General features: G+C 44.0%; 1 protein-coding gene across 1 annotated transcript in view; it reads left to right on the top strand.

Annotated features, from left to right (window-relative positions):
* Positions 1-22,853, top strand: part of TEX2 (testis expressed 2) — a 106,538-nt gene that overhangs the window by 57,073 nt on the left and 26,612 nt on the right. The window contains exons 3-6 of the mRNA XM_068530171.1: positions 8,185-8,385; positions 9,343-9,682; positions 10,969-11,216; positions 21,105-21,251. Coding sequence (XP_068386272.1) covers positions 8,185-8,385; positions 9,343-9,682; positions 10,969-11,216; positions 21,105-21,251 — 936 coding nt within the window. The remainder of the gene's footprint in view (positions 1-8,184; positions 8,386-9,342; positions 9,683-10,968; positions 11,217-21,104; positions 21,252-22,853) is intronic.

Genomic DNA, 22,853 nt, shown 5'->3' on the forward strand with positions numbered 1-22,853 from the left:
AACACGATGAAGGCCTTGGAGTTGCTGCACTGCTCATAAGATTGGATATTTGGCTGCTTAGGTGTGGAAATTCCATGTGCAGCTTAACCCAGGGAGTAGGTCAAGCCCCAGGTAAAATTTAGCTGATTGGTAGTACCCAGAGGCAGTCAGGGGACTTCCCTAGTGGTCCAGTGGTTAAGACGCCATGCTTCCACTGCAGGGGCTGCAGGTTGTATCCCTGGTCGGGGGACTAAGATCCCACATGCTGCATGGCGCGGCCACAAAAAAAAAAAAAAAAAAAAAAAAAGCAGTCAGGGTTTGCACTGGGTAATTGCTTCCTGCACGGGCAACCTGGATTTGGGTCAGTTGGGGTGCATTAGGGGGCAGAACAGGGAACTCGGAGAGCAGTCGTGCTTGGCCACCTGTTGGCCTGAGTCTCCCAGTGGCCAGTCTGCATCCTGGATGCCTGACAATATGGGTTAAGTAGCAGCTCTTGTGATTCTCTCCGGGTTTCCTATCAAAGCTTGTAATGTTCCAGAAAGAACCCTACGTGGGAGTCAGGACACCTGGGCTCTGGTCACAACACTGCCCTCTCCTCTGTAGATAAGAAGTGGCTAATTCAGTTTCCGTCCTGAAAAGCTTTAACAATTTTTACTCTTCATTGTCTTTCTGAGGTTACTTCTTTTCTTGTTCTGTGCTTTTTTTTTTTTTTTTAATTTTATTTATTTTTGGCTGCGTTGGGGCTTTCTCTAGTTGCGGCGAGCGGGGGCTACTCTTCATTGCGGTGCGTGGGCTTCTCATTGCTGTGGCTTCTCTTTGTTGCAGAGCACAGGCTCTAGGCGTGCGGGCTTCAGTAGTTGTGGTGCGTGGGCTCAGTAGTTGTAGCATGCAGGCTCAGTAGTTGTGGCTTGGGGGCTCTAGAGCGCAGACTCAGTAGTTGTGGCGCGTGGGCTTAGTTGCTCCGCAGCATGTGGGATCTTCCAGGACCAGGGCTCGAACCTGTGTCCCCTGCGTTGGCAGGCAGATTCTTAACCACTGCACCACCAGGGCAGTCCCTGTTCTGTGCTCTTTGGTGCAATAATAATTTGGTTTTTCTCTTCGGGAACAGGGACCAAGTCTTGTATTTCAAATAAGCCCTACAGCTCCCTGCGCTTAGTAGGATCTCAGCTCATTCCTTTGCTTCTCTCCACCTGTGCAGCCACAACTATACCTACAGGCTGTGATGAGCACACCAGTCTGTCCTACGTACTTGTGCTTTACAGATTTTATTTAATCCTCACAACCACCCTCTGAATTAGGCTACATTTATGTATTCAGTTGACAAACATTTGTTACAACTGTGATTGTCTTGTGGAGTTTGTAGTTAGTAAACCAGGCAGTTAATGAATACAATGATAGGAGGAAGGTAACAGAGAACTGAGCCTAGGTAATCAGGGAAGCTTCCTAGGAGAAGCGTCATCTTTGCCATGACCTGAGGGATGACCAGGAGTTAGCCAGACTAAAGGTGGGGCTGTGCTGTGGAAGTGGGGTAGGAGACTGGACCTCGTAGTCAGGCAGACTTGGTTTAAGTCCCAGATTTGCCGCTCCACAGGCCACTTTTTTTTTTTTTTTTAACCCTTGTCTAAGCAAATCTCTTAACCTCGCTCACCGCTTTCCTCACCTGCAAATCCTTAAGGAATTGGCAGAAGTGAAGGAGATAATGCATGTGAGGGCCAGGATCATAATGTGAGCTTAAATGCCAGCTATTATAATGAATATTAGTGTCAGTATCTTAAAAATCATATGCATAAGATTTGTTCCTTTTCTATATGCAGACTGTACCTCAATAAAGTACTGTTAGTGTGGAGAAAGTCATTATGGCTTGAGCAGAGTGGGAGGTGGGGACCAGGGAGGCATGAAGCTGGGAAGTAAGGTGTGCAGGACGCTTTTACAGGTGAGAAAACCAAGGGTCTGAGGCTAAGCATCATCCAACTAGGCGGTGAGTGGTCAAGCCAGGATTGGAACCCAATTGTGTCAGACTCTTTGCAGTTCTGCTAATGGATGTGGGTTGGTTTCAGTACCTGTGTTTGGACCAGCAGCCTTTCATGTAATCAAGTAAGATCAAGGATCCAGACTCACTGAAGCTAACAAATGATTGTTCACAATAGATGTGCAGTTCAAATTCTGATTTGTGAGTTGTATTTACTTGGTTTTGGCAGCTGTGGACTTTAGCCTCTGATAGATTTTTAACACGAAGAAAATGGTACCGCAGGAAGGAGGAAATGTGAAGATAAAAGGGAAGGAGAACCCACAGGTGCCTTTGTGTTTGGAGCTCTGCCACAGGTGATTGTGAAAGGATGGGGGTTGGGAGGAGGAGGGTCAAGCTAGCTCCAATCCCAACTGGAAGAAGGGAGTTTGCCGCCCCTCGGGCTTTCCCAAGGAAAAGCAGCTCCTGGATTCTCTTCCTAGGCCTACCCCTGCCTCTCACCACTGTCTCCTCTAGTGGGGCAGGCAGGGTCCTGTGGTTTTGAGCTGTGGAGGACTTGAAACTCTCCTCCGTATTCCTGGGAATCAGGCTGTTCTAGTGTTCTTGCAGCTTGGCCCTTGGTGGAGGGTGACCTGTCCCTGTCAGAGCTGTCAGCAAAGGACAGCCCCATCTCATCTCGGAACTGTGGCCACGCGGGCGGACACAGGCTGTGGCCCACTGAGAACTCCGTAGAGGGCTCAGGTGGTAGCTCAGGCTGCTGGGTCAAGAGCCTGGCTTTGTGGCTCAAAACCAGTCCCTGAAGCACTTGGAAACAGTTGCTCTTGTTAACCAGATGTAAGAATTTGATGAGGAACAAAAACTGAGCAGCTGTTTGTTAGACTAGTGCGGAGTGATGGCTGTTGACCTGAGCGAGCCTGTAAACGGACGAGCTGATGCAGGGCTTGTGTCCCAACACGCGTGCCTGTGCCTTGTCTCTTTTCTACTAAAAACCAGAGCAATAAGCTAAAAGTGTTATGTAAGTTTGTTCACAAGTTGAGTGTCTTTTAATGGTCTTAGAGAACTATAAGAGTTTTAAAAACTTTAGCCTTTTACCTAGATTACTTTTGTTCTTATTCCTGAGTTTTTAATGTTTGATGTTAGCTTTTTAAAGGGGTTTTGAATTTCTAAAATAGAATGTTTCACCTGGAGACAGGTTTAGATTATCTTCTCATTTAATTAGGTAAAGCACCTACTAACACTGCATAAACTTGCATGTATGGAAGTGTCAGTAAGAGGAAAGAGGAGGGTTTTGACCGTTCTGGTTGAGCCCAATGTCTAGGTCTGAAAAGCTGGAACCCAAGAATCGGGCGTGGGCTGTCTAGTAGAGTAGACACCAGCCACATTTGGCCATTGAACAGTGAAGTATAGCTAGTTTGAACTGAGATGTGCTCTAAGTGTAAAATACATACTGGATTTTGAAGACAGTACAAAACAAAGAATATAAAATCTTATTAATAATTTTTAATATTTATTACATGTTGAAATGATAATTTGGATATATTGGGTTAAATAAAATACATTGTTAAAATTAATTTCACCTGCTTTTTTCTTTTTTAGTGTGGCTACTAGACAATTTAAAATTACATATTTTCATGATGCACATTTATGGCTCATGTTGTATTTCCATTGGATAGTGAGTGCTTCCCTGAATAATTCTGCATTTTCTGACTTAGGAAAGAAAAAATGAAAGCAATTGGAGAGAAACAATCTTTTATTCCTAAATTTCTCTTATTCATAAATCAAATAATTAATCTGTCCAGTCTCAGGAGTTTCGAAAAGGGGAAATTCTCTAAAAATTACTCTGTTTCTCAGAGGCTGTCTTATTATTTAAGAGTAACTTCATAGTATAATGCTTGTCTTTTTTTCCCTTCAGCCTTTCTAGGCTGGTGGTGACTGGATGATAACTGTAATGCTGGGAATTTTGTCCAAAATTCCAGAACCATGTTAGTTCTATTGCCTTTTTTATATGTCTACTATAATCTCACATAGCTGGGAACTAATGAAAAATATTTTATATGGAGATATTATTGCAGAAATGTTTGTCATATAAAATTATAATTACCATAATTCAAAAGTCATTAAATAAAGGTTGAGCATCTCAGCTAATGTTGTGATGGACCCATAAATGTATCACACATATTCTGTATCCTCAGGTAGCCTCTACTTTAGCCAGGAGGTATACATTCAGAGTGAAATGACTCAAAAGAGCAATCCCAGGTGGGGGGACCATAAGGCCAAATGGCTTATAAAGGACACTGATAGAAAGTTGCTATTTTAATTTCATAGTTGTTCCTTGACCGTTAGAACTTCTTAAGCACCAGTCCCTCCTTCCCTCCCTCCATGGATTCTTCTTGGTTTTAGTAGCACTGCATGTAAACTCAACCTGGCCTTGAGCATGGCTCTGAAGCAGCCCAGAAAAATCAGATCTGCTTCAAGTTCTCTATTAATCTAGTTGCCTTCAGAACTTTAAGCCTAGTAAACCTGTTATATGTAGGAAAGTATTATCTGCAACAAAATTGGATAAAAAGAGAACTGTGGATTATATGTCAGGAGATCTTTAGCGAAAAATGTTTTTGTTTAAAAAAACAAATAAATACATTTATAGAAAACTCTACCCAACGACAGCAGAATGCATATTTTTTTTAGTGTACGTGGAACATTCCCCAGATAGACGATATTCTGGGCCATAAAACATACCTTAACAAGTTGAAAAGAACTGAAATTATACAAAGCAAGTTCTCTGACTATAATGGAAGTAAACTAGGAAACAATAACTGAAGATGTCTGGGAAATTCGCAAATATTTGGAAATTAAACACACTTCTGATTAGCCATGGGTCCAAAGATAGTCACAAGGGAAAGTAGAAAATATTTTCAACTGAATGAAATTGAAAATACAGCAAATCAAAAATTGCAGCTGATGCAGTGCTTAGAGAGAAATTAATAGCAATAAATGATTATATTAGAAAAGAAGAAATGTTACCAATATCAGGACTGAGAGAGAGGACATCACTACAGACTCTACAGACATTCAAAAAATAATAGGGAAATATTACAAACAACATTATGCCCAGAAGCTGGATAACTTAGATGAAACAGACAAATTTCCTTATAAGATAAACTATCAAAGCCCACTCAAGAAGAAATAGATAACCTGAATAGTCCAATAGTAACTAAAGAAATTGAATTTATAGTTTAAAACCTTTCTACAAAGAAAACTCCAGACCCACATGGCTTCCATGGCAAATTTACCAAACCTTTAAGGAAGAAATATTAATTCTACACAAACTCCTCCAGAAAATAGAAGGAACGCTTCCCAACTCATTTTATGAGGCTAGATAATACCAAAAGATATTGCAAAAAGACTATAGACCAACTTCCCTCATGCACTTGGACAAATGCACAAAGCACTAGCAAACCAAATTCAGCAATGTATAAAAAGGATAATAATAGTGTTGTGCTGGTAAACTGGCTCTCCGGTTGGTGGGGGGAGCCCTCTTGGTACTGATTTCCATGGTGTAAATCTCCCACCATCGCCAGTTGCAAGTTACCAACACAAGGTCACTGAATGTGGAGTTGGGAAAAGATGTGTAGAATCAGCTCTTATGAGCTGGTATAGTCCAGCTTCAGCACATCATGACCCATGCATAATCTTCCCAAGAATGCGAACTATTCAACATTCAAAACTCAGTGAATGTACTTCACCACAATAACAGACTAAAGAAAAAGACAAAAAACTGTGAACCAAAAATTGTGCTTAGTTCTATACTTAGCAAAATAAGCCCACCCAAACTGATGCTCCGACAGTTCAGTCCACTTCAGGCCTCACTGTGCTCTGTATCGCTTGTCCCCTTTTTTGCTTTATTGCTTTGATCATTGCTGTTTCTTTACAAACACCTAGATTACACTCTCTTCCCATGGCCACTGCTTACTCATCCAACATTTTTTAATAGATGCAATGACTCATTGGGAGGAGGGCGAGATATTCCTAGCTCATGCAAAAGATCTACTGAGGTGTATAAATCCATATCATTGGCTCATAAATTTCACACACCCACACATACCCCCAGTGATAAAGAAGTATGTTTGTCCATTTTTATTTCCAATAACACTCTCAGAATATTCTTTGTGAAGACTTTTTTTAAATTTACTCTAGTGGGGTCATAGGATGGTGAAATGAAGACCAGTTCTTCTCTACTGTTTTGGGAGTACCCTTGGGTCAAGAATGTTGTTGTTGTTGTTTTTAAACATCTTTATTGGAGTATAATTGCTTTACAATGTTGTGTTCGTTTCTGCTACATAACAAAGTGCATCAGCTATATGTATACATATCCCCTCCCTCTTGCGTCTTCTTCCCACCCTCCCTATCCTACCCCTCTAGGTGGTCGCAGAGCACCGAGCTGATCTCCCTTTTCTATGCAGCTGCTTCCCACTAGCTATCTATTTTACATTTGGTAGTGTATTATATGTCAATGCTACTCTCTCACTTCGTCCCAGCTTACCTTTCCCCCTCCCAGTGTCCTCAAGTCCATCCTCTACGTCTGCGTCTTTATTCCTGTCCTGCCCCTAGGTTCATCAGAACCTTTTTTTTTTTTTAGATTCCATATATATGTGTTAGCATACGGTATTTGTTTTTCTCTTTCTGACTTACTTCACTCTGTATGACAGACTCTAGGCCCATCCACCTCACTACAAATAACTCAATTTCGTTTCTTTTAATGGCTGAGGAATATTCCATTGTATATATGTGCCACATCTTTATCCATTCATCTGTCGATGGACTCTTAGGCTGCTTCCATGTCCTGGCTATTGTTAATAGTGCTGCAGTGAACATTGTGGTACGTGTCTCTTTTTGAATTATGGTTTTCTCAGGGTATAGGCCCAGTAGTGGGATTGCTGGGTCATATGGTAGTTCTATTTTTAGTTTTTTAAGGAACCTCCATGCTCAACATCAGTAATCATTAGAGAAATGCAAATCAAAACTACAATGAGGTATCACCTCACACCGGTCAGAATGGCCATCATCAAAAAATCTACAAACAATAACTGCTGGAGAGGGTGTGGAGAAAATGCTGTTCTTTTTTAAATCTTTGTATCAACTCCTGACACACTACTTGGCACATAGAGAGATTCGCTGCATGTTTGGATGAATGAATAAAAGAGAATTTTGAGAATCCCTCACTTGCCGAGGTTCTCAATTCAAGATTTTAGTGTGAGACTCAAATACGCACCATGGAAATGGCTATTCCTTGAAAAGAATGACAATCCCAACTCTACTGTAGTGATCTTCAGCACTTTTCTGCTCATTTCAAAGACATAAAATGAGGGGAGTGGGAACATAGTAATTAAAATTCCCTAGAGAACTTCTTTTAAAGAGATCTGGGCCACCCGTATCATCTGAAAAAGTACTGTGGGGCTGGCAGAGTGTTAAATGATGAATACTGATTACAGCTATGAGACTAGCTTTAGCACAATTTTGTTGTGTTGTAAGGGTTTTGTGTGTTGTTCATACCTGCAACGTGTTTGCTCTCTGTACTCATATGTTGATTTTTAAACTTATATTAATGGGTGGGGGGGAACCTGGAACACGACTTTATTCATTTAAGTTACTATATATCTTTGAATTTGACATACCATTGATCATATCTGTGATTTATTTAATGCCTAAGTCTCGATCATCTGCTTTACTATGTGATTTCACTGAGATAGAAATGGGGAGTATGGTAACATGAGTTAATATGGTCTGTGAAATTTCAAAAATTGTTTGCAGATGGGCTGAGAAGAGGCTGTGTCTGCTTAATTAAGAAGGCTAGACTGGGTGGGATTACTTGTCCCCAGAGGAGGTCAGGCGGAGAGACTTCTTCTGTTTACATGAACTAAACTTTTGAGTTTCCTGATTTGCTTGTCAGCTTTAAAGAAAAGAAAGAAAAGAACCTTTAATTATTTAGGAAAATAGACATCATCATTCTCCCCGTAAATCCAGGTTTTTAGTTATCAAAAACATACCAAATCACTCTTCAGCACCAATTATCCTTCAGGCTAAGCGACTTGTCTCAGCAACCTCTTGTCATCAGTAAGTTAATACTTGCATCGTAGTCAAGTTTGGTTTCAGTGCCCTGAATACCAGAGTGGTCATCATTTTCATATTGAATCAGATGTCTGTTTATTCTGATTTTACTAAAAGAAGTTTTTCTCCATCAGGGATGGATGAATGAGATTTACAACTATGATCCAGAAACTTACCATGCGACTTTGACACATTCAGTCTTTGTTCGACTTGAGGGTGGGACCTTAAGGCTTTCAAAGCCCAATAAAAATATATCCAGGAGGGCAAGCTACAATGAAACAAAGCCAGAGGTGACCTACATCAGCCAGAAAATCTACGACCTGTCCGACAGCAAGGTGAGCTCAACTAATTTGGAAGCTTAGATGAATGAAAAGCATTTGGAATCTTGGACGCTTTACTGTATTTTTTCCCCTTAAAAGGTTGCGTGTTTAAAGTATCAGTGTAATTTAGAGCAGTGCCTCTCAAATGTTAATGTGCATATGAATCACCTGAGCATCTTTCAAAGTACAGAATCTGATTCAGCAACCATGAGTAGGGCCTGAGAGTCTGCATTTTTATGAGCTCCTAGGTGATATCCATGCTGCTGGTCCACAGACCACACTCTGAGAAGCAAAGGCATCATACACTCTTCTGACTTTGAGAGTTAATTTTTTTGGTCAAACAAAAGCCACGTGTGGTGGTGCTAGGCTAATAACTAATGCAAGCTCTGTAAATATGAAAATTATGCAAAATAACCACATTTTGATAAAAGTATACTTCTGCTTTTGAGAAATGTAAATTATTTGTTATTCCAAAAAGCTATAGGTTCTCTTTTCTTATAAACCTTGTGAGTGATCTTTGAGTTTCTCCAAAATGGCAGAAGTATTTAAAATAGTTTTTTGACAAATTCATTCTTAACTTGTGGTTGATAAACTTGAGCTTCCCATCAAGATCTAATTTGATAAATTCTTTTTTTTCCCCCCAGCTTAGGTTTGGCCCAGGGTCATTAAACTCAGTTGATATCCAAACTTAGTTGATGATAATCCATTAAATAATTATTCTGCTACTGTTACCTGAAAATCGTAGATATTTGTAACTCTTGCAATATTCTTGAATATCTACTTTCTGGAATTATTTTGAAGAATAAGTCATTTCTAAAAATTCTAGTTTCTATAGTCATGTTATGGACAGGTGGTAATTCACGTTAATCATTTTAATCAAAAATGAAGTTTGCATTTGTGCTCTGCACAGTAGTAATGCACAACGTAGCCAATTCTTAATTTAGTGTGTAAATCCTTTCCCTTTCTCTGTAGATTTATCTTGTGCCTAAAAGTTTGGCTCGAAAACGAATCTGGAATAAAAAGTACCCCATTTGTATCGAGCTTGGTCGACAAGATGACTTTATGTCTAAGGCCCAGACTGATAAAGAGACTTCTGAAGAAAAGCCACCAGCTGAGAGGGAGTTGGGAGGCGAGGACCCTAAGAAGCCAACCCACCCTCAGGAGGGAACACGATCTGGCCAGCGAGATCAGATACTCTATCTCTTTGGGAGAACTGGCCGAGAAAAAGAGGAGTGGTTTAGGAGATTTATTCTGGCATCTAAGCTGAAGTCGGAAACCAAGAAGCCACCTGGTGTCTCTGGAAGTAAACCAGGTAATGACATGTGTGCTAAATGCTTATGTATTTTTAAAGGGCCTGTGGGAGAATCAAGAGAGAGTCCCAGGTAGGAAGAGAGGAAGACCACCCTGAATTGATGACTGTCTGCCACCTAAGGTGTATTCATGGGTTATTTGCCTTCTAGGCTGCTCACTGCAATGCTTTGTACTGAATCATTTAACCAGTGATGGAACCATTTGCAGATGTATGTTTTTTGGCCTTTGCTGGTTCCTTAAGGATTATATCAATATTTATGTTTATGTGCTGTGGCTCCTCTGAGAGAAGCAGCAGCAGGAGAACCCTAGTTATAGTAAGAAGCCCAGTGAGAAGGCAGCCTATGCTCTCAAGCTCCTGGCCTTCAACATGGCCTCCACGCCCGAGATCGCCATCGAAGCACAGAATCCTTGGCCTCCTGATTCACTGCATTTGCATCGATTACCCCGCGCCTCTGCTCATTTCCTATCCCTCTGTCCCATGTACTTTGCTTGGAACAGCACTGAATCTCTCACCGTCCTCCAGACACACTGTGCCCTGTCATTGCTTTTTCCATATGCTGTTCCCTCTACCTGGAGTGCTCTTCCCCCACCTAGGCCGGGAAAGTGCCAACTATTTCTTCAAGGGGCAGTCCAGAGGTCACTACCTGTGAAAGTCGCTGCTGGAGGAAGCGCCTCTCGGCTCTTGGGCAGAGGGACTCACCCTGTTCTTTCTGCCCTGAAAGTCCTTTAGTCATGCTTCAGTTACAGCGCTTATTACAGAAAATTGTGATTTATTTGCCTAGGTGCCCGAGTTCAGGGGCAGGGACTATGTATGTCTTATTACTCTTTTTAATGTGGAGTTGGCCCAGAGAAAGTGCTCGATGAACAATGTGTTGAATGAATGAATGAAGGGTGAATGAAAGGTGTTTGCCCCTCCACAGCTTACGGCAGTTCCAGTTAGCCTTCTGCCCACTTTCTGTGTGCCCCTTGGTGTGTGTCAGTCCTTCATCTGACCCCAAGAGAGCGCCAGAGAAAAAGGAAAAGGTACCTACCAGATATGTATCGTGGCTCCCATTCCTCTGAATTGTCTTGAAGAAAAATAAAAACTGTTCTAAAAAGTTATCTGTCATTACAACGGAAGGTGTCTTTCAGGGTGGGAAATAACCTTATAAATACGTATTTTTTAAATAGTCATTTATAGCATTTTAGCTGCTTTTCAACTGAACCCAGTGGAGTTTGCTCTGTGTTCCGTTTCCTTTGCCCTCGTTTCCTTCATCTGTGTTAACAGCCATCACTTCTTTGCTCCAGGGGTTTTGCCCTCACACAGCAGACACAACAGTCCCTCGGGGCACCTGACCCACAGCCGCAGCAGCAGCAAAGGCAGCGTGGAGGAGATCATGCCCCAGCCGAAGCAGAAGGAGCTAGCGGGCAGTGTACGGCAGAAGATGCTTCTGGACTACAGTGTGTACATGGCCAGGTGTGTCCCCCAAGAAAACCGAAGCCCCCAAAGGAGCCCAGCGCAGAGTGCGGAGAGCAGCCCCACAGCTGGGAAGAAGGTAAAGCTGGCTGCCTGGGGGTAGCTTTTTTGCTCTTAGATTCATTTCCTCATACATAAGCCCTTTGAGTGCCTCTTTTGTACCAGGCCCTGTTCTAGGCACTGGGGACACAGTGCTGAACCAGACAGATGAGGGCTGTGCCCTTAGGGAGCTTGGACTCTAGTCAGGGAGACAGCAAGCAGCAAACATCAGGTGCCAATAAGCACTAAAATAAAGACAGATAAGGGAGGATGGAAAGTGGCCAGAACTGCTGTTTTAGACTGTGGTCGAGGACAGCCTCTTTGAGGACGTGACATTTGGGCAGAGAACTGACCAAAGTGAGGAAGTGAGCCCTGGCGATCTGTGTGAGAGGAGCGTTCCAGGTGCGGGGACCAGAAAGTACAAAGGCCCTGAAGCAGGCCTGTGGTTGGAGTATTCAAGGAGCTATGGTGAGGTCAGCGTGGGTGACAGTGAGCAAGGGACAGAGGCAGGGCCTCGTCAGATCAATTCCTCGTCCGATCAGATCGTGGGAGGCCCTGGGAGGGTTTTGAGCAGGGGCTAATGTTGATCTGACTTGAGTTTAAAAAGTCATGTGGCTCTCCATGGAGACTGGAGAAGGGGCAGTAGGAGGAAGCGGCGGTGGGAGGTGATCATGGCAGCAGAGCATGGGGCTGAGACTGAGGTGGTCATAGCAGGTGGTGAGAAGTGGCGGCCTTGGGGATACTGTTGGAGGGGAGCTGGCTGGATTTGCAGATGAATTCCATGTGGGATGGGGAGAACCAAAGGAGTCAGAGATTACCCCTAGCTTTTGACCTGAGCAACTGGGCCATCAGTAGGGAAATTCACAGAATCATTAGCAATAGAGGTCTAATTCCTCAATAACCACTGTATTCTCAAATTCTCAGACTCCTCAGCTGTGTCCAGGGCTTTTGAAGGTTTACCATATGCATTATTTGCAAAATGTAACAAGCTGGACATTGACTCAAGGTCATTTGTGAGAAGATAACTAATATAAGCTGCCATATGTCAGACTCTGTTAGACACTGTAATAGAAATACTCTGATCCCTTGAACAGTCTTGCAAACCAGGTGGTATTCTCTCCATTTTACAGATGGAAAAACCAAAGTTCGCAGAAGTTAAGTAGCTTAATGTCACAGTTGCTAGGTGATGGAGTGCACAAAACCTGATCTGAGACTCCGAGGCCCTTTGGCTGCCAGGACTGCCGTCTTGGCGGGTCATTCTCAGACTGTGCTTGACCTGAGGCCTCCAGCCGCTACGCCCCCTCAGGTTCTGAGGCACAGCCTCCCGCCCGTGGAGCACGAAGCCTGTTTCTTCCATGTTCAGTTACTAAAGTGTTTGACTTCTTATAGTGACTGTATTTCTGTTAACGGGAAGCATTGGGTGCCTTCCTCTTGGTGCTTTCAGGCTTTAGTCATTCTGTTGACCCTCTTCAGTGTGGAAGAGGCCCCAGAACCTTCACCCAGCCTACTTTGTCAGGGCCAAAAAAGACCATATGCCTTTGCTGGCCTCTGACCCACCGCCTCCCTCTCTGACCTAAGTTACCAGCTAGAGTGGGCAGTAGACTTCCCTCTAAGCTAGAGCGAGGTAATAGAAAACTGCTCGGGAAATGTCCTGTTTACCACCAGTGAGTCCCACTCCCCCTAATTCCCTTTCTGCCTGGGCTGTCAGCTGTCTGGATTCTCATTAGACTCAGGAAAATCAGGAGAATTGTGTGATGTAAGAAAAGGATCTAATAAATAAATGCTTGCTTTTTAAAAAAGAGTTCTGTAAATTAAAAAAACAAAAGTTTTAGAACATCGCTTCCTCAGTATGTGTCACATGTGCCTGTTGTATCGTGTAATCACTGGGGTCTGTGGAAGCCCCAGGGGGGCCTGGGAGGTCCTGCTGGCACACAGCCTGGCCCCTCAACCTTGCGCTGCTGTTGCTGGGGTAGGGTGGGGGTGTCTCTGGTACAAACCTTTTTTCCAGGTACTTAGCACTTAACCCCTTTAAACACCAGAACCTTCTTTTCATCTTCTAAGTTAAGTCTGATGAAAGTCTTTAAAAACCACATTGCACTTCCTGCCCTCCCTTAGGCAGAGCAGGCAGGGATGATTTAATCTTTTCCTGGTGATTTAAAGACTCAATACAACACATGGAAATTCAGGCCTGTTGTCCTGCAGGGCTACCGAGGTCAGGCCTTTCACCCCCGTCTGAACCATCCCAGACCACAGACTCTGCAGCATTTTCTGTCAGTTGTCAGTTGGCTGGTGTTAGTGTGTGTCCTTCTAGTTGCCTTTTCTTGAGTGCTTATCCTCATCTCCCACCCCTACCCCTAATTTAATGGTTCTAACCTGCATGGGCTTGGCAACCAGAGAGCCAGAATTGTGTGAACACAGATAACTGTCTTTGAAAGAGGGGCTTTTGAAGCAAGTGTGTGAGCTTTCGTGCTGGGCTCCCACGTCCACTTGGCCTGCCTGAAGCATGTGTGGACCACGTCCTGGCTCTCAGGAGTGGTCTGGTAGTAGAGACAGTCATGAATAAGGTATAGGTGTATGTTTTAGTTATCTATTGCTGTGTAACAAATAGCCCCAAATGGGGTGGCTTAAAACAATAACAATGATTTATTTTGCTCACAAATTTGTAATTGGACCGGGCCTAGCAGTGAAACCTTCTCTCTGCTCCACGCAGTGTCAGCTAGGGGGGCTGGATGACCTGCTTCCAAGATGGCATTTGCATGGCTGGCAAGTAGTTGCTGGGTGGTGGCTGGGAGCTCAGCTAGGGCTGGGGGCTGCGGGCCTCGGTTCTTCCCCATGTGGCCTGGGCTTCCTTCAGTGTGGTGACTGGGTTTCAAGCACAAGCGTCCCTAGAGAAAGAGCCAGGTGGGCTTTTTATGACCTAATCTGAGAAGTAAAATAATGTCATTTCCTTCCTGCTCCATTAGTCAAAGTAGTCAAAAAGCCCTCCCAGCTTCAAGGAGAGGGGCATAGATTCCACCTCTTGCTGAGGGAGTAGCAAATTCTTAGAAGAGCATCTGGGATGGGAAGTATCATTGCACCGTTTTTGAGAAATAAGGTCTGCTACAGTATTTATTCCTATACTCTTTTTATTACTTTTCATGCTTTCCTTTTCAGTGGAGATAGTTCTTTACTAGTTTTATTTCTCTTTAATTCTGTAATTTGAGCAAATGAGGATCTTCCCCCACCTCCTCTTTAATTTTCTTTTCTGTGCCTGTGAAGCATTAACATGGTTCCAAAAACCAAAACTGTACAAAGACATATTCAGAAAAGTGCTGTCTCCCCCGCCCTATTCCTTCTATTCATCCATGCCATCCCCCCACCCCCACCCCAGTAGTGAACCAGTCTCATTAGTCTCTGGCTCATCCTCTCTGGGTTCATTTCCCCTCCTGTCTTACTCAAAGGGTGGCATGCCATGGATACTCTTTTGCACGCTTTTTTTGCTTACCAGTACATTCTAGAAATCATTCCACATCGGTTCTTAGATATCTCCCCTTCCTCTTGTTTTTCAACAACTGCAAAGACTGACTCCATTGTGTGAATGTTCCATAGTATATTCATTCTTTTATATGGGCGTATGGGTGGTTTGTAATATTTTGCAACTACAAACAATGCTGCAATGAACAACCTTGTATATGTGTATTTTTGTGTTGTTGGGGAGTATATCTTCAAGGTGATATCTTACGAGAATGTCAGAATGTAAACTCACACGTAGTTTTGTTAGATATTGCCAAATGCCTCTCCATAAGGGTTGTACCAATGTTCATTCCCACTGGTAAGAAGAATGCCTGTTTCCCCACAATTTTGCCAAATGTGGACCTTTTGGACATGGTCATTAGTGCTCATCCTTCCTGCCAAAGACGGCCAGGTTATTTCTTTGGGTTCATATTGCCTCTGCTGTCATGAGTCCAAGAGGAACTGAAAGGGCTCCGAGACACAAAGGAACCTTTGACACCTCTTCAAGTTACACTGTCACTTCATCAGTGTCGGCACCACCCAGACGCTTACCCCGGGTAGCATGCCCCCTCCTCTTCTCTACAAGGAGCCTGGGACACAGCACCGGCCTTTGCCCCACCCTGCTGCTGCTTCTTACAGGCCATGTTCAAAGCATCTCTCACCCTGAGGGCTCCAGGTCTAACGGCACCTTCCACACACTCAGCCTCCTTTCTCACACATGGCCCAGTGCTAAACTGGGTCAGGAGGTGAGTAGGGCCACGGGTGCTCAGAAGCCAAACCAATGTTAAAAACAGCCAGTGATAATTAGTAAATATAGACTAGATTTGTATTAAACAATGCTAGAACACTTTTGGTAGTTATTCTTACCCATAATAATTAAAAACAAGTTCGGGGGATTCTGAAATCACTTTGGAGCTCAAAATTTGAATTATAAAATACTGCTGTTTTGGAGGAAGGGCCTGGTTCTCCAGATGTTTAGCGGTTAGTGATCGCTGAGCCCTGACTTGCCCTCGTGACTCCGCTTTATCTCACAAACACAGACTGTACCAGCCTCTGAAGTCTCCAAACCCCTGTGATCTTGGCGCCATTTTCTCTCTTCTCAGGCAGCTTAACCTCTAGAATAGTGAGACCGTGAGGCTGGCTGAGGAGACCCGGAGCTTGATCATCTTGTTGAGGTAGTCTGCTTGGTTTGAGGAGAAGATATAAACAGCAATTAAGAAAACGAGGAAACTCTTTTAAGAAATGTCTAAAGGTGGGATAGTATTACCCCTAGTGTTGGTACCTCAGGAAGGGAGACCTCACGGGCAGCCTGTGGATTTGCTCAAAGGTGTGAGGCCAGGGAGGCTACTAGTTCTTCGTGCCCTGAAGCAGCCTGTCTGGGAGGGAGGACCATTGGTGAGGCAGTGCTGTGCTTGTTCACCAAGTGTGAGGCTCTGGTGTTCAGATCACATCAGGCACTGCCACGCTCCTTTTCAATGCAAGGTTTTCAGAAATACTTAGAGGTCATGTAGGCTGCCCCAGGTTTGGAGAGTCCTGTCTTCATTATTGATAGTTCCACTAATTATCTTGTTACCTACAAACTGGATCATAAGATACTACATCCTGTTTGGTGTTATCAGGAGATAAGAACTCTACAAAGCAAATAGGAATCAAACAGAAACCAGGAAATCTTAATTGGCAGAATGGTTTCCCAAGGCTCTTCCCCCTTCCCTGCTCAGAGTCAGATTTTTAAACATTTAAAAGTGGAATTGCAAAGTGTTTATCATACAATAAGTAAAAAATATAAAGCCATATATCCAATTTAAAAATAAATTTTAGGAAGGATACAGACAAGAGTGCCAAGACAGTTCAGTGGGGGAAAGAATAGTCTTTTCAACAAATAGTGCTGGAGCAACTGGACATCCACATGAAAAAGAATGAGGTCAGACCCCTCCCTCACACTGTGTACAAAAATTGACTCAAAGTGGATCATGGACCTTAAGGCAAGAGCTAAAACTATGAAACTCTTCAAATAAAATATAGGAGTAAATCTCTGTGAATTGGGGCTAGGTGTAAAGACTTCTTAGATAAGATACCAAAAGTACATGCAACCAAAGAAAAAATAGGTAAATTGGACTTCATCAAAATTACAAACTTTTGTGTGCAAACAGTACTATCAAGAACGTGAAAAGACAGCCCACAGACTTTGCAAATCTTATGTCTAAGGGTTTTTTACCCAGAATATATAAAGGACTCCTATAACTCAATAATAAAAGGTAAATAACCCAATTAAGAAATGGGCAAAGGATCTGGATAGATATTTCTGCAAAGAAGATATACAACTGGCCAGTAAGTGTCTGAAAAGATATTCAGAGTCATTAGCCATCAGGGAAATGCAAATCAAAACCATAATGCAATGCTACATCCAAACCACTAGGATGGCTAGAATAAAAAAGACAGATAATAACAATGATTCATGAGGATGTGGAGAAACTGGAACCCTTGTACAGTGGGAATGTAAAATGACGCAGCAGCTGTGGAAAGCAGTTGGTGGTTCCTCAGAACGTTAAACATAGAGGTCTGTGATCTAGCAGTTCCACTCCTATGTGTATATCCAAGAGAAATGAATGAAAATCTAGGTCCACACAAAAACTTGGACACAACTGTTCATAGCAGTGTTATTCACAATAGCAAGAAGTGGAAAACAACTCAAATATCCCTCAGTTGAAGAATGGACAAAGTGTGGTATATGCACATAATAGAATATTATTCCATAGTAAAAAGGAATGATGTACTGTTACATGCTACAGCATGGATGACCTTGAAAACATTATGCTTTGTGCAAGAAGTCAGCCACAAAGGAACACATATTGTGTGATTCCATTTATATGAAATGTCCAGAATAGGCAGATTCACTGCGACAGATATGTGGTTAGTTGCCTTGGGCTGGTGGAGATGGAGCTGGGAGGAATGGGGAGTGACCACTAGTGGATACAGGGTTTCTTTGGGGGTGATGAAGATATTCTAAAATTGATTGTGGTTATGCCTTCACACTCTGAATATACCAATACCACTGGTTATGCTTTTTAAATGGGTGAATTGTATGGTATGTGAATTATATCTCAATAAATCTGTTTTTTAAAAAGGATACAAAACCATGTTAGTTATGCTTATTTTTAAAAGTTATGTATTCTTAAAAAAAAAAATATATATATATATATATACACATTGAAAACAGACTGAAAGGAAATATAGTTAAAATGTTTTAAATAAGTATATCTGGATAATGGGATTATGGGTGTTTTCTCTAGTAAATATACTTGTTTTTGTAATTGGGGAAACAGCTAACGGGGAGGGTCTTCCGCTGTGCCTTCTCCTGGGCCAGGCAGCCCTTTGTGAAGCCCTCATGACATCAGATGGTGTGCGACCAGACCTTAGCAGCAAAGCCACCAAGCTGTCTTTGCCCCTGAAAAGCTGGGCTGATCGCCTGGCTATTTGTAATAGGAAAAGTTACACCACAAAAAGTAAATCTGTACTATTTTCTCTTTACAGGTTGGTTTTTAATAAAATATCTCCCAAGAGCTACTCAGACAGTTACAGTAGTCTTGCTTTAGCTTTGGGCCATTGAACTCTCTAAACTTTATTTTGGAAGCCATTTTAGAAACGTACCCTTTCTAAATGTACATCTTTAGTTGAAATGGTAAAGTGAATCTGCTTCTCACATTCCTTCCTGTAGCCAAACAGCAGCATTAGGAAATGTGTGCACATTTATTGTTTTTGGTCTTAAATTTGTATGACTTCCATTGGAAGTGAGTTCTTCCTAGCAGCCTGTTGAATCCAGATTTTGTTCATAAAGCTGCCTTGATGCATTGTCAGTGTTCTGCTGCTCATGGATATTTCTTTGTTCCCAATGAGTCTGTGGAGAGAAGCCTGCATTAGAAAAAGGAACAGTTGAAAAGAAAAAACAACCTCCTTGTCAGTTATTTCAGAAATTTGTTTCCACATCATATGCCTTTGGCTTGGACAAAAGTTGTGAAATAGCCTTTGTTTCATGCTATTTTGTGTTAAACCTGTTTCCTGTGAATAACTAGGGTTGTAAGGAAAGGTTAGTAAAGAGTCAGCTCTCCCACATGAGAAGGGAAAAAGTAACCTCTTCTCTTGTGCAGCCTACAAATCTGAGTGAGACGTGCACTGCCCTGCGTGGGCAGCCTCTTGGCACTGCCCGGATCCCTGGGGGGAAGAGGGTATTGTCCCTGGGTGAGTGTTTACTCAGAAGTCTGCATAGATAATCTGATGTGACTCAAAGACAGTAACCTCAGAAAAGCTAAACCAGATCCCGTTGGGGTGGGGTGCAGATGTTCCGGCAGAGAGAAAAGCGATTCCAAACACCACGTACAGCTTGAGGCATGACTAAGTGCTCGCCGGGCACAGGCTTCCACTCGACCATCCAGAACCTGGTGGTAGAGATGCCTCGGTTAATATAAGAAGCCTTTCCAGAAGAGCACAGAGAGAGTACCCTACAGCCATTCACACGAGGCAGCTAGAGCCATGTCTTCTGAAATGCAGTGACCAACATGTATTATTTTTTAAACCAGAGTTTAATTTTTTTTTTTTTAATGAGACTCGCCGAGATTTATAAGGGAGAACTTTGAAAATACCCCAGTTTGAAGGACTCCTAGAACATAGGATATCCCTGCTTATATGCAGTAACATTAGACTGAGAAATGCAGGTGAACCCCCAGGCCCCCAAAACGAGAGACAGCACAAGCCCTGATGAGAGTGGAGGACAGGTGGGTCCTGGGCAGTCTGCCAGGCCCTGCACAAGCTCAGTGACCAGTTCAACTGGGTCAGACCCTAAGGACTCCAGGCTTCAGAAAAATCACACATAGGTCCCTGCCATAGACCTTTAGGACACTCACAGGTCATCAGATCTCTAAGTGTCAAATCCACAAGCGCCAGGCCACCCGGGGGCTTAGGACATAGCTGTGCGGGCGCGTGGTCACGGCTGCGCAGGACAGACGTCACCGGTGTGAGCCCACACGCGTGGAGCACAGAGACCGTGAGGCGTCTGGTGTAGGTGATGGCTGCAGGCAGCCGTGAGGGCTGGGCAGATGCATTTGTATAAACCGTAGAGGGAAGAGAAAGGGTGAGCAATCCACAGATTCCTGCATTTCTAGTTCTTTTAGTCTTTGCTTTCCCAGGCGAATTGTTTCTATAAGGCTATCACCTAATTAGAGAGAGACCTGGGCACAAGGACATGTCTGTCTGTCACACCCGGGCCGGTCACACCCCCTTCCTCCCACCTGACGCAGCAGGTGGAGGACGGGGGGGGGGGGGGGGGGGGGGGGGGGGGGGCGGGGAAGCCGTGAGTCAGGCTGTGCTGATGAATCAGGGCCTCGGGCAGGGTGCTGAACACTTCCGAGTCTGTTTGCTCCTGCCTAAAATAGAAGTAAAAGTTCTGTCTTTCCGGGGTATTGTGAGATGTAACTGAGGGAACCTGAGAAGGAATCTTATCATAGGGCCTGGCGTGGGGTCATTGGACACCACCAAGCATTGCCTGCACTACCACACCGTCCGTGGGTGTCACGGCCGCTTCTCCCTTCTGCTTCACCCCGACCCTGGCTGTCTCCAGGCAAGAATCCATGGTCTAATTCTTAGCCTTGGAAATTGGAGGCTAACAGGGTTTGCTCTTTTCCCACCTTGCACATTGGCCACAACAGATGTTTCAGATGGATTGTATCAAGTGGAGCTGAAGCCCAGGGTGTTTCACAGGACTGAGATGGGTGAGAACAGCTGTAGGAGTGTCACAGAACTCCTCTCTCTAATCCAGGGCTGTGGGTCTCAACCTCACCTGTTCATTACATCAGTGAGAGAGTTTCTAAAAATCCTCGCACCCACTTAAATCAGTATCGCTGGATACAAGACCCAGACACCAGTATTTCTAAGCACTCTCTGCCCCTCTCCCAGGAGAATCATGACCTCCCAAGAGTCAGGCTGAATGTGAGAGTCCTGGGCATTGAGAAACTCTGGGGCTGCCTGGTGAGACCAGCTCGACAGTTACATGTCCTGGGAGCCTTAGCTGGAAGAAAGAGAGGCAGACGTTTGATCAGATGTGTCATTGACTCAGAATGTTGGTACCAAGCTAATTTGGCGGGAGGGGAAGGGTAGGGTAATATGGCTGAGCTAATTGTATGAAATATTAGCTGGTTCACAAGAAGACTGGTAGAAGAAGAAAATAGACAAAGAGGAGTTTTTATCTGTGATGGTGGCTTTTGTTTCTCTTTTTCTATTCACTGATACAACGTGGGACTTTTAATTTATAGGGAAGAAATATGACTCACGTGGCCGGTCCCCCTTCTCTAGAGGGAGGGACCTTCGGTGACTTTATAAAAATAAGCCCCTGGCTTGCTCTCCATTTGCTTTCTAGTTAATTCTGGTCCTTTTTTTCTTTTACCAGTTGCCAGAGGCTCCACCCTCTGAGGAGGAAGAACAGGAAGCCTGGGTGAATGCCTTGCTTGGAAGAATGTTTTGGGACTTCTTAGGAGAGAAGTACTGGTCTGATCTGGTGTCTAAGAAAATCCAAATGAAACTCAGCAAAATAAAGGTATTGTTTTCCACCCAAGAGGCTTCCGATTCATCACGTCTTAATTTCTAGAAGTTTTGTACATTATATCCTAAGTGAAAAATCATTTGGTTTTAAACGTATAACAAATGGGAGTAGTAAGTTCTTATCAAATAACACATCTGGGCTGTGACCTTGACCATACGACTAACTGCCTCTGGGGATGTAGTGAATGTTCCTGTTTATTTTTTCCCCTTCTATTGCCCTCATTGTTATTCACTCTGGGTGAGAATCCAGAATTTGGTTTGGGAAAATGGGAGCTGTTGCAGCTGGTTTGTTATATAGAATTGTGTTATCTTTAAGTTAGTAATGAACTGAAATCATATGGCCGGACAGCCCACCCAGCCTCACAATCTTGGCCACACAGCATGTGCTCTGAGGAAAATGCCAGACTACTTAAGACCTCTTTCCCAACTCCCTCTCAAAGCTGGGAAAGCTACCATTGCACTCTAAATGTGTCTGCATTTGACCTTTACTTCTGGCCAGATGGTATTTTATTTTGGGCTCTCTCTTTGCTGAAGAAACAGTCCCAGTGCTGATGTAGGCCCACTTGGAAGTGAGTTTAAACTTGCATACGTATTCTTCACAATTGCCACTAAATGACTCATTTAGTACCACCTTTGCCAACTGAGAGACCTTATTTAGGTTACTTAGAAGTAAGTTTTTGATCCATTGAAGACCCAACCAAGGAAGAGTCACTTCGGTACCCAGATCTTCACGGAGAGCTTACACAGTCAGCAGCTTAAGTCAGTGGATCCTTTGGGTCATAGATACCTTTGAGAAGCAGAAACATATGGAACCTTTCCCTAGAAAAATGCCCTGTGACATTTTGCCCATGATTTTGCCCATGATTTCTGAGAGTTCAGGGACTCCAGGTTAGGAGACTGTGAGTCACGGTAAAATTATGTTGGAAGAAAATGTGGGCACGGAGGAGCTTCGATTTGATTCCTGTCGTGCCTTTGGGTCAGGAACAGAGCCTTTCCTGGCACAGTCAGGCTCTCTGCCACTCCGGCCGCTGTCACCCCTTCCCCAGGCCCTGATGAAGAGGAGGGGCCTCCTCAGCTGGAAGAGCGGATTTCAAGGCAGCATTCGGGGCAGGTGTTTGGGAGGGCTCTGTTGACAAGGCTCAGCCCGTTTATGTTCTTCGGGCGAGTGAGGGTCGAGCGCTCCGCTGGCCAGGTCCGTAGGGGGAGCGGGAAGCAGTTTGGAGAGGAGAGGCCAGCAGCCGCCCCGGAGCTCACTCAGCCTCCTCCTCTTTTTGGGAAATGACGGTGGGCTTGATTGAGTTCCCGGGTTGAGGCGCACGGGCGGGGCTGGTGCTGCTCTTTTCCCAGAGACTGTCACGGGTGCTTCCCTGAGCAGGAGGGCTCTGGGTCCTGGCGACAAAACAGGGCACTCCTGAGCTGTAGAGGGACTCCGCTCTCGCCGCTACACACGTTCCAGTACAGACTTGGAGCGGGTGTCGGAGGGCTTCTCTCTGGCGCTGGGAGTCCTCGGGGCCAACCTCCACCCCAGATTGAGAACCGTGGGCTCCCTCAAGCCAGAGGAGGTTGACGAAGGGCTTTCATTTTCATCTTCTCCCTT

This window comes from Eschrichtius robustus, chromosome 20 (assembly GCF_028021215.1).
Source record: "Eschrichtius robustus isolate mEscRob2 chromosome 20, mEscRob2.pri, whole genome shotgun sequence".
Classification (NCBI taxonomy): domain Eukaryota; kingdom Metazoa; phylum Chordata; class Mammalia; order Artiodactyla; family Eschrichtiidae; genus Eschrichtius; species Eschrichtius robustus.